Source organism: Schistocerca gregaria, chromosome 11 (genome assembly GCF_023897955.1).
Source record: "Schistocerca gregaria isolate iqSchGreg1 chromosome 11, iqSchGreg1.2, whole genome shotgun sequence".
Lineage (NCBI taxonomy): Eukaryota > Metazoa > Arthropoda > Insecta > Orthoptera > Acrididae > Schistocerca > Schistocerca gregaria.
Genome location: NC_064930.1, coordinates 14,964,863 through 14,977,169, shown reverse-complemented (window position 1 = coordinate 14,977,169; position 12,307 = coordinate 14,964,863). Strand labels below are relative to the sequence as shown.

The following is a 12,307-nucleotide window of genomic DNA, read 5'->3' as shown; positions in this document are numbered from 1 at the left end:
AGGCGATTTATCATTTCTTATTGTGTTACCAGTAAGGTTTTTATAGAATATCAGCAATGGGTATCCTGTGTTCCATTTTCGTCTAGTTTACATGTTTTCATACACTCTGTAAATCTTGTTTTATGTCGAATCAGCACTCTGTTAATCCTACACTATGTGATCAAAAGTATCCAGACACCCCCAAAAATATACGTTTTTCGTATTAGGTGCATTGTGCTGCCACCTACACACAGATACTCCATATCAACGGCCTCAGTAGTCATTGATATCGTGAGAGCAGAATGGGGCTCTCCGCGGAGCTCACGGACTTCGAACTTCGTCAGGTTTTTGGGTGTCGTGTCATATGTCTGTTCGCGAGACTTCCACACACCTAAACATCCATAGGTCCACTGTTACAGATGTCATTGTTAAGTGTAAACGTGAGGGGACACGTACAGTACAAACGCGTGGACGTCGACCTCGTCTGTTGACTGACAGAGACCGCCGACAGTTGAAGAGGGTCGTAATGTGTAACAGGCAGACGTCTATCGAGACGATCACACAGGAATTCCAAACTGCATCATGCACCATGGGAAGTATTATGTCAGTTAGGCGGGAGGTGAGAAAACTTGGATTTGATGATCGAGCCGCTTCTCATAAGCCACACATCACGCCGCTAAATGCCAAACGACGTCTCGCTTGGCGTAAGGAGCGTAAACATTGGACGACTGAACAGTGGAAAAACGTTGTTTGTAGTGACGAATGACGGTACGCAATGTGGCGATACGATGGCAGGGTGTGGGTGTGGCAAATGCCCATTGAACGTCATCTGCCAGCGTGTGTAGCGGCAATACTAAGATTCGGAGACGGTGGCGTTATGGTGTGGTCGTTGTTTTGCGTGCCACTATCGCAGCGCAGGCCTACATTGATGTTTTAAGCACCTTCTTGCTTTCCACTGGTTAAGAGCAATTCGGGGATGGCGATTGCATCTTTCAACACGATCGAGCACCTATAACGCACGGCCTATGGCAGAGCGGTTACACGATAGTAACATCCCTGTAATGGACTAGCCTGCACAGATTCCTGACCTGAATCCTATAGACTGCCTTTGGGATGTTTTGCAACGCCGAATTCGTGCCAGGCCTCACCGACTGACATCGATAACTCTCCTCACTGCAGCACTCCGTGATGAATGGGCTGCCATTCCCCAAGATACCTTCCAGCACCTGCTTGAACGTATGCCTCCGAGAGTCGAAGCTGTCATCAAGGCTAAGGGTGAGCCATTGAACTAATTCTATGTAGTTATTTAACAGATTCTAGTAAGTTAGCTGCACTCTTAATTTTACATAAGAAAACTTTTACTATAACACTTTGCAATTGTTAAGAAAACATAAAAACTATTTAAACGTTGCCTCTTTATATTAAGTTGGCACTTCATAAGTCTGCGAAACAGGATTCTAGGGTGAATGAAACACCATGAAGGAATGCTGTGTAGGTGTAAGATTAGGATGAAATATCAGGGTGAACCAGTTTCTTTAAAGTTAAAGAATGATTTTTAAGTTTACATTAATGGCTGACGCCGTACAAAAGTAAGAATAAAAAACAAAATTTTCTGGTGGCTGTAGGCTTGGGTGTGGCCAACAATATTATGACGGCTACACTACCCACAGTACGGCCTGCAACTATGGGCTTAATTAATTTTTCTGGAGTCGTTAAATTTTGCATACAGATGCCGAAGAACTCATAGCTATGCCGCAAGCCGTTTGCAGTCTTCATCCGAGACATTTTCGTGCAAATCTGCAGGCAAAGCTTCTTCCGCTCCACGAAGGTGTTGCCTACAGAATGTGTGACTTACTTCCCGCGCTTGCTCTAGGTAGCGCGCCAATTCGCCCTTGCCACATTTTCCACCCCACTGAGCAACTTTCGTTCGAAAAAAAAAAAAAGAAAAAAAGTCCACTGGCTTTTGCATATCACCTATTTCTTACATTATTCCCAAGCGTGGCCGTTTCTTAAATTGCCAGATGTACATCAATATGAGCAATTTATACACACAAATATTTTAAAATCCAAAATGTCATCAGAATTTTATTTAACGTAATAAACAATTTACATAGTATTTTACATGCATTACTCACATACAAGTTCCAACTACAACACAGTACACTTTTCTTTACATCTACAGAAAATAGAGTGCCAACAAGAGAAAATCTTAAAGCAAAATAAATTAAAAATTTAAATGAGCCATAAACAAACAATACTATAAATGTATACTATGAATAGTCAGAACGAATTGTACTATAACATTTCTGATGTTTGGATAGCTGTCTGTGGACGTTTCGAAAGACAAAAGCTACAGCGGACAGTCTTAACATTTCTCCCTTAAAGTTGGGTAGAGTAAATAGCTTCCCGCCTACACTAGTTGATGCATCGAGAGTTTGAATATAAGCGCACTGTATATATACACTACTGGCCATTAAAATTGCTACACCACGAGTATGACGTGTTACAGACGCGAAATTTAACCGACAGGAGGAAGATGCTGTGATATGCAAATGATTAGTTTTTCAGAGCATTCACAAAAGGTTAGCGTCGATGGCGACACCTAAAAGATCCTGACATAAGGAAATGTTCCAACCGATTTCTCATACGCAAACAGCAGTTGACCGGCGTTGCCTGGTGAAAGGTTGTTCTGGTGCCTCGTGTAGGGAGGAGAAATGAGTACCGTCACGTTTCCCACTTTGATTAAAGGTCGGACTGTATCCTATCGTGATTGTGATTTCTCTTATCGCGACACTGCTGCTCGCGTTGGTGGAGATCCAATGACTGTTAGTAGAATACGGAGTCTGTGGGTTCAGCAGGGTAATACGCAACGCCGTGCTGGATCCCAACGACCTCCTATCTCTAGCAGTCGACATGACATGCATCTTATCCACCTGGCTGTAACGGATCGTGCAGCCTCGTCTCGATCCCTGTGTCAACAGATGGGGTTTGCAAGACAACAACCATCTGCACGAACAGTTCGACGACGTTTGCAGCAGCACTGACTATCTGCTCGGAGACCGTGGCTGCAGTTACCCTTGACGCTGCATCACAGACAAGAGCGCCCGCGATGGTGTACTCGACGACGAATCTGGGCGCATGAATGGCAAAACGTCATTTTCTCTGATGAATCCATGTTCTGTTTACAGCATCGTGATCGTCGCATCCGTGTTTGGCGACATCACAGTGTACGCACATTGTAAGCGTGTATTCGTCATCGCTGTACTGGAGTATTACGCTGCATGATGGTATGGGATGCCATTGGTTACACGCCTCTGTCACCTCTTGTTCGCATTGACGGCACTTTGAACAGTGGACGTTACATTTCAGATGTGTTACGACCCGTGGCTCTACCCTTCATTCTATCCCTGCGAAACCCTACATTTCAGCAAGATAAAGCACGGGCCTTCCTGGATACAGAAACTGTTCGACTGCTGCCCTGGCAAGCACATTCTCCAGATCTCTCACCAACTGAAAACGTCTCGTTACTATACGCCAGTCAATACTCTTGATGAACTGTGGTATCGTGTTGAAGCTGCATGGGCAGCTTTGCCTGTACACGCCATCCAAGCTCTGTTTGACTCAATGCCCAGGCGTATCAAGGCCGTTATTACGGCCAGTGTTGGTTGTCCTGGGTACTGATTTCTCAGGATCTATGCACCCAGATTACGTGAAAATGAAATCACATGTCAGTTCTGATATTTGTCCAATGAATACCTGTTTAGTAGTGTATGTCTTTGTTACATTAATTCATTAAGTTCACTACCTAACATCAATGCTTGTGGTGTTGGTGGGGTGGGGGTGGGGGGGGGGTGAGGGTCATCGTACTTCGATGAAGACAACGAGACCAGCATCTCGACGCCTGTACGTCACACCACGCAGCTCTCTCCCACCTGCGCTCGCCACAGCTGCAGGCCTGCTCCCTCCTCCCTCCCCCCTCCTCCCTTCCCCCTCCTCCCTCCTCCCTCTTCCTCCCCGCCTCGCTGCTGCCCACGTCTCCCCCCATTTGCATCTGCGCGTCGTACGCGCCCCCATCTGCATCACAAGCAGCCGGTGGCCGCTGCTTACCGAGCACTGGGGGCTGTGGCAGGGGCAGGGGTTGGGGGCGGGGTTGCCGCCTGCAGGTCACCGACCTTATCGAAGCGCGTGGTGGAGGGTGCTGCTACCGTCGAGAGCATTTCGACTCGTGGCCGCTGCCGCGCTGTCTGTTGACCGGACTCACCACCGTCTGCAGTCCGTCGCAACTTAAGCTTCCCCCTAATTATACCTCCCGAGGAGATCACCAATGTAAAATTAGAGAGATTCGAGCGCGCACGGTGGCTTTCCAGCAGTCGTTCTTCCCGCGAACCGTACACGATTGAAGAAGGAAAGGCAGGTAATGATAGTGGCACGTAAAGTGCCCTCCGCCACACACCGTTGGGTGCCTTGCGGAGTATAAATGGACATGTGGATGTAGATGTAAAGGCTGCTGGGCACGGTGACGCCGGCTTCGGTTGATTCCGCCGACGGCCGACATCGGCCGAAGGCGGCCCATCTTCCTACATCCGTACAGCACCACTGTGTTCGCGTTCACACTGTAGCCGATCTCGTCTTCCAAATGTGCAGAATTCGGACGGCAATCGGCGGAACTCAAATGTTCGCTTTCTTCGGCAGAATCACTGCATTTTCTCACATGCGAAATATGAACTGTGAGAAACTGATAAGTTTGCTTCTAGAATGAAAGAGTTTGTGAAATTCCGATGATAAAAAAAATGTCGTATTGGGGCTAAAGCTCTGATCCTAAGTACTAGATTCGAAGCGTTGTCAGAAAACACAAGTAGGTAAAATCCGTATCGGATATTTTAGGTGTACATTGTAACCTTAAAAAATGATGCGTTCGAGCGAGAGGAATGACGTATCTTACACTTAAGGGGGTTAGGACGTCAAACGGGCCGGCTTGGAGCAGCAGAGGCATCACAGGACATTTTAATTTCCAGTGTCAATACTTTTACAAATAAATTTATAAAACTTTGTCAGCATCACCAGGAAGTATTCAGGATTAACACTCATTGCAGTGGAACTTAGATCACTTAAAAATTTGTTTTTTATGTGTGAAGTTCCATCATTTTTTAACTTACTAATGGCTACATTTATTGCTATAGGTGCACTTTTCTTCATAAGTTAGATAGATTCTTCGATGAATTTTGCACAGCATACATACCATACTTACAGGTGTATGAAAATCTAGAATTTATTTAATTTATGAAAAAACGAATCATCTGTTGTATTTTCAACTTCATGTTTAGAAAAAACACATTTTGTAGGTAATTACTTCAATGTTTACCACTGTTTCTAATAGATTTCTAAAATTATAGTTTCATACACCTTTAAATAATGGTTTGTATGCTGTGCAAAATTCTCTTACTTATGAAAAAATGTGTACCTTTAGCAACAAATGCTGCCATTAGTAAGTGATAAAAATGATCAAATTTCACATGCAAAAAAATTACTTCGTTATGTTTTCGAAGTTCTACTGCTATGAGTGTGAATTCTGAATCCTTCCTCGTCATGAATTTATTTATAAAAGTATAGACCGTGGAAATTAAAATGTCCTGTGGTGCCTCTCCTGCTCCAAGTCGGTCCGTTTTAAACTAGCCATTGTTGCACACAACATCCTTTGCTACCGAACTAGTGTCAGCAGCAAACAGAAATACTTTAGAGACACCCGTAATACTGGAGGGAATATCATTTATATAAATAAGTAACAGGAGTGGCCCTAACACTGATCCCTGAGGCACATCCCCCTCCCTCCCCCCATTTAACCATACCCCAGTCTGACTCCACATCACAGCCATTCTCAACACTGTGAGTAATGACCTTTTTCTGTCTGTTGCTAAGGTAAGAGATGAACCAACTGCGAGCTACTCCCCGTATTCCGTATTGGAACCCAATCTTCGTGACGCCTCCAAACACTTACAGAGGAGACGGGAGGTAGCGTGTCAGAGCTGCCAGCCGATGTTACTTGGCACCCTCTGGCTATCGTTGCCCGCGCCTGAGTGGACACAGCCTCGGAGGCCTGGACGACGATTGTCGCCTACCTGGAAGATCGCGCTGGGAACTGCCAAACATTTTTGTCTTGTTTCTTTGTTTCTCTAAAGCTGAATGCATACTCCACAGCATGGCAACCGACTCGTCCGCTGGCCATAAGCGCTGGCAGCAGCTCTCTATTACTTTTATTCAAATTCTACACTTGATAACAAATGGCAACTTAAATTTGTTTATTCGTACAAAAATTGAACCCGCTAACATTTTATGCCTATTGTCATAATTACTACCTTATTCATTACATTGTCAGATACTGTAAGATCTGCTTTTGATTATTCTCCTTCACACAACAAATATTGCGTTTATAAATAAAAATATTGGTTAACTCGTCAGTCAAATACACAATAACGTCATTTTCTGCTGTGGAGCAATGAAAATATTATGTCGCAAAACGTAGCATTCTGCAAGGTGAGGTAATGCACACAACAGAAAAAAAATTTTCTTAGGCCTAATTTATGTTGCAATATTCATTTCTTAAAAGATTTTCAGTTCACCGACCTGAACAATAGCCCTCATTCATGATGGGACAAAGGTTCGAAAATGTCTGGGCATCAAAGATATTACAGTTGTTTGTGTAATAGACACGGATGACTTTTTTACTGTTTCACAGGTTTGCCTCCAATATTCGTTCTCACGTGCAACTGTGAGCCAGCTTTTTCTTAAATTCCAGTACAAAAAAATTGATTCTCCATATAAGAATAAAACAACGACTCTTTTACGGATTAAGTTTCACTCTCATTTCGTCCATCTACACTCATCATTAAGCCAGCATCTCATGGTCGTGCGGTGGGGTTCTCGCTTCCCACGCCCGGGTTCCCGGGTTCGATCCCCGCCGGAGTCAGGGATTTTTCTCTGCCTCGTGATGGCTGGGTGTTGTGTGATGTCCTTAGGTTAGTTAGGTTTAAGTAATTCTAAGTTCTAGGGGACTGATGACCATAGATGATAAGTCCCATAGTGCTCGGAGCCGTTTTGAACACATCTTTAAATTCGCTAAGACCCAGCATATGTCGCCACTTCTGTCCACTCCACGTTATAACAGTCTCCGCGAAGAAAAAAGTGCCTTACCCTCCAAATCAACCTTTAAAAGTATTTTGAATTTTGACGTAATTATTATAAATGTTCACTTTAAATGTTTGCTATTAGAAATCAAACTAATTGATTCCTTTAAATTGCTACTAATCCATATACATTGAAGAGCCAAAAAAATTGGTACCCCTGCCTAATATGGTGAAGGCCACCGCGAGCACGCATAGGTGCCGCAACAGAACCTGACATGGACTCGACTAACGTCTGACGTTGTGCTGGAGAAAAATGACACCGCGAAACCTCCAGGCTTGTCCATAACTCCGTGAGTACGAGGGGGTGGAGATCTCTTCCCGACAGCAATAATGTCCATGTGTGGGGAATTTGGTGGCCAGTGAAAGTGTTTAAGCTCGGAGGAGTGTTCCTGGAGCTACTCTGTAGCATTACTGGACTTGTGGGGTGTCGCATTGTCGTACGGGAATTGGCCAAGTCAGTCCGAATGCACAGTGGACAGGAATGGATACAGGTGATCAGAAAAGATGCTCACGTATTTGTCACCTGTATCTAGAGGTATCAGAGGTTCCACATTACTCCAACTAAACGCGCCACACACTATCACGGAACCTCCTCCAGTTTGAACAGTCCCTTGCTGATATGCAGTGACCATGGTTCTATGATGTTGTCTCCAAACCCTTACACGTCCTTCCGCTCGATACAGTTTGAAACGAGACTCGTCCTAGCAGGCAGTATGTTCGCAGTCATCAACAGACCAATGTCGGTCTTGACGGGCCCAGACATGGCGTAAAACTTTGTGTCGTGCAGCCATCAAGGGTTCACGAGTGGGCGTTCGGCTCCGAAAGCCCATATCGATGACGTTTCATTGAATGGTTCGCACACTGACACTTGTTGATGGCCCAGCACTGAAGTTAGCGGAAGCGCCGTACTTCTGTCACGATGAAGGATTCTCTTCAGTTGTCGTTGGTCCCGTTTCATGCAGGATCTTTTGCCGGCCACATGTTTTACCGGATTCCTAATATTCACGGTACAGTCGTGAAAATGGTCAACGGGAAAATCCGCATTTCATCACTACCTCGGATAATGCTGTGTTCCATCACTCGTTCTCTGACGATGACATCACATTTAGACTCACTTAAATCTTGATAAGCTCCCATTGTAGCAGCAGTAACTGATGTAACAACTGCGCCAGACGCTCGTTGTCCAATACAGGCGTTGCCGACCGCACCGCCGCGTTCTGGCTGTTTACATATATCTCTATTTGCATACGGATGCCTACAGCTGTTTCTTTGGCGCTTCAGTGTGCATACTGTATGTGACAGCTTACCATTGAGGATGGCTGCAATCATTGTTAATCAAATCCGAATGAAAAAAGCGAGAAACTATTTGTACATCTCACTCCGTCACATACTTCATACATGGACTAACATTATCCTTCTGATCAGTAAGAGAGGGCTGGAAGTGAATGTAATTGCTCCCAGTACTAGAAATGCTACTGTTGATATTTCTCTATAAAGTAGGAGCAGCTCCTGAATAGAGAGACAGAGATCATGAAAGACGAAAATGTTAGTGTAATTTGTTTACATCTTTTATTGAGAGGAGTACCACCACTGACATTCTTGGTGTTACCTTCTGAACAATCGAGACCTGGTTCTACGTCTCCGGTTACTTTAATACACAAGAAATATGATTATGATCAACTGAGGATCCTTGAGCTGTGGTTGAAACGCCATTGTGTCATCAGAAATTTCGAGTAGCAAAACCCAGATGGCGATTTATGGGGCCTTTATTTTAAAAAAAAGTGATAGAAAAGCCATGAACAATGAACGTTATTGTTTATCGACGTACGATTTCATTGGATAGCTGTAGGGAGCGAGATGAAGTGCTAGTGGTTCCAACAAGCTGGCCCTTCAGCTGCGAGCAGTGCGCGCCTCCTGGGACAGCGTGCTGGGTGGGGACAGCGCCCCCGCTGGAGAGCCCGCCACACCTCTCCCGGCTGCACTTCTTTCCATTTCTAGGGACCTGGAACAGCTGGGTGGGGACAGCGCCCCCGCTGGAAAGCCCGCCACACCTCTCCCGGCTGCACTTCTTTCCATTTCTAGGGACCTGGAACAGCTGGGTGGGGACAGCGCCCCCGCTGGAAAGCCCGCCACACCTCTCCCGGCTGCACTTCTTTCCATTTCTAGGGACCTGGAACAGCTGGGTGGGGACAGCGCCCCCGCTGGAAAGCCCGCCACACCTCTCCCGGCTGCACTTCTTTCCATTTCTAGGGACCTGGAACAGCTGGGTGGGGACAGCGCCCCCGCTGGAGAGCCCGCCACACCTCTCCCGGCTGCACTTCTTTCCATTTCTAGGGACCTGGAACAGCTGGGTGGGGACAGCGCCCCCGCTGGAAAGCCCGCCACACCTCTCCCGGCTGCACTTCTTTCCATTTCTAGGGACCTGGAACAGCTGGGTGGGGACAGCGCCCCCGCTGGAAAGCCCGCCACACCTCTCCCGGCTGCACTTCTTTCCATTTCTAGGGACCAGGAACAGCTGGGTGGGGACAGCGCCCCCGCTGGAAAGCCCGCCACACCTCTCCCGGCTGCACTTCTTTCCATTTCTAGGGACCTGGAACAGCTGGGTGGGGACAGCGCCCCCGCTGGAAAGCCCGCCACACCTCTCCCGGCTGCACTTCTTTCCATTTCTAGGGACCTGGAACAGCTGGGTGGGGACAGCGCCCCCGCTGGAAAGCCCGCCACACCTCTCCCGGCTGCACTTCTTTCCATTTCTAGGGACCTGGAACAGCTGGGTGGGGACAGCGCCCCCGCTGGAAAGCCCGCCACACCTCTCCCGGCTGCACTTCTTTCCATTTCTAGGGACCTGGAACAGCTGGGTGGGGACAGCGCCCCCGCTGGAAAGCCCGCCACACCTCTCCCGGCTGCACTTCTTTCCATTTCTAGGGACCTGGAACAGCTGGGTGGGGACAGCGCCCCCGCTGGAAAGCCCGCCACACCTCTCCCGGCTGCACTTCTTTCCATTTCTAGGGACCTGGAACAGCTGGGTGGGGACAGCGCCCCCGCTGGAAAGCCCGCCACACCTCTCCCGGCTGCACTTCTTTCCATTTCTAGGGACCTGGAACAGCTGGGTGGGGACAGCGCCCCCGCTGGAAAGCCCGCCACACCTCTCCCGGCTGCACTTCTTTCCATTTCTAGGGACCTGGAACAGCTGGGTGGGGACAGCGCCCCCGCTGGAAAGCCCGCCACACCTCTCCCGGCTGCACTTCTTTCCATTTCTAGGGACCTGGAACAGCTGTAGTCTATCGCGACCGCCCACACCCGAATTGTTACTTAACACACTAGTGGACATCATTTCCAGCATACGTTGTTACTGCACAGCAACTTTCTGAACAACCCGCACAGCACGTTAACTTACAGCATACTGTATATAAAAGCAAAAGCTTTTCACTTCCATATGTGTTAGTCAAAGACATATCCAAATGTTTTTTATTCCAGTCTCTGAGCACAATATCAATTCTTTACACGATCACTGGTTTCAGTCCGTAATGACCATCCTCAGATCTTCTTCACACCATGTTCTAAAGTGATACGGCCATAATGTCCACACAGTGAGCCAGTTGCAATAAGCACTGTGTGGACGATGTGCCATTATGGCCTTATCACTTTAGGACATGGTGTAAAAAAGATCTGAGGATGGTCATTACGGACTGAAACCTGTCATCGTCTAAAGAACTGATATTGTGCTCAGAGAGTGGAATAAAAAACATTTGACAGTATTGGATCACCGTTTGTATACGTGACTACGTCGCAGTTGGTGAAAAGACACATTCAGTTCGAAAGGTCAATACATTATTTGGCAGAGGTCGTACACATATACGCTAGAACATAATGACCTCCTAGGTAACGACCGGTATGTGCGCCTTTCGCACGAGTGACAGCGGCGACTTGTTGTGGAATGGAAGCAATGGAGCCTCGTTAGGCGGCTGGAGAGAGTTGGCACAACACATCCGCATGCGCACTTCACCTAATACCCGTAAATTTCGGGGAGGGGAGCGACGACTTCTGACGCCACGCTCAATCCCATCCCAGACCCTTTCGATCTGGTTAAGGGGGTTAGGACGTCAAACGGGCCAACTAGGAGCAGGAGACTTACCAGAGGACATTTTAATTTCTACTGTCTATACTTTTACAAATTAATTCATAAAACTTTGTCACCATGACCAGGAAGGATTGAGGACTCACACTCATCGCAGTGGAAGTTCAAAAACGTAGCAAAATACCTTTTTTTTTACATGTGAAATTTCATCATTTTTTCACTTATTACTGGCTGCATTTGTTGCTATAGGTTCACTTTTCTTCCTAAGTAAGAGATATTCTTCGATGACTTTTCCACAGCATACAAACCGTAGTTACAGGTGTATGAAACTCTATAAGTTATTTAATTTATCAACTGCTACATTTTAAACTTCATGTTTAGAAAAAACTCGAGTTTTATAGTTAATTATCTCAATTTATCCGCAGTTTTTTAATAGATTTGGAAAATTCTAGAGTTTCACAGACCTGTAACTACTGTTTGTATGCTATGAAAAATTCATCGAAGAATCTCTCTTTCTTAGGAAGATAAGTGTACCTATAGCAACAAATGCAGCAGGTAGTAAGTAAAAAAAATTCACATGTAAAAAAATGTGTTCTGTTACGTTTTTGAGCTTCCACTGCTATGAGTATGAATCCTGAATCCTTCCTGATCATGCTGGTAAATTTTTATGAATTTATTTGTAAAAGTACAGACAGTGGAAATTAAAATGTCCTGTGGTGCCTCTCCTGCTCTAAGTCGGCCCGTTTGACGTCCAACTCCCCTAAGTTCTGGCAAATTGAGGGCACTGGGCGTTAGATATCACTGTGTTCCTCGAACCAACCCATCACACTCCTGGCACTGTGACATGGCGCGTTATCTTGCTGAAAAATGCCAGTGCTGTCGAGAAGCATGATCGTCACGAAGGGGTGCAAGTGGTCTGCAACCACTGTACGACACTCTTTGGCGATCATAGTGCACGATCCCTACCGGATCCACGGATGTTCGAAATACAACCCGTGCTTCAAGGCGAGATGCTTTTAATAATTTCCACAACCAGAATCTGTCTCGAAATCTGGCAAAAAAACACGAAGGG

The 12,307-nt window shown here is 46.3% G+C and overlaps 2 protein-coding genes across 2 annotated transcripts in view; both read left to right on the top strand.

Annotated features, from left to right (window-relative positions):
• Positions 1-12,307, top strand: part of LOC126295394 (uncharacterized) — a 766,077-nt gene that overhangs the window by 420,958 nt on the left and 332,812 nt on the right. The window lies entirely within an intron of this gene.
• LOC126295395 (collagen alpha-1(I) chain-like) lies at positions 4,908-10,437 on the top strand. Its single transcript, XM_049987876.1, has 2 exons — positions 4,908-4,931; positions 9,055-10,437. Exons 1-2 carry the CDS (start codon positions 4,908-4,910, stop codon positions 10,435-10,437), a joined length of 1,407 nt encoding a protein of 468 aa, XP_049843833.1.

Excerpts from the sequence above, each read along its gene's own strand:
- LOC126295395 (XM_049987876.1), top strand. The coding sequence starts at position 4,908 with ATGACGTATCTTACACTTAAGGGG. Across the intron at positions 4,932-9,054 it reads CGTATCTTACACTTAAGGGG|CTGCGAGCAGTGCGCGCCTC; the intron begins GTTAGGACGTCA and ends CTGGCCCTTCAG.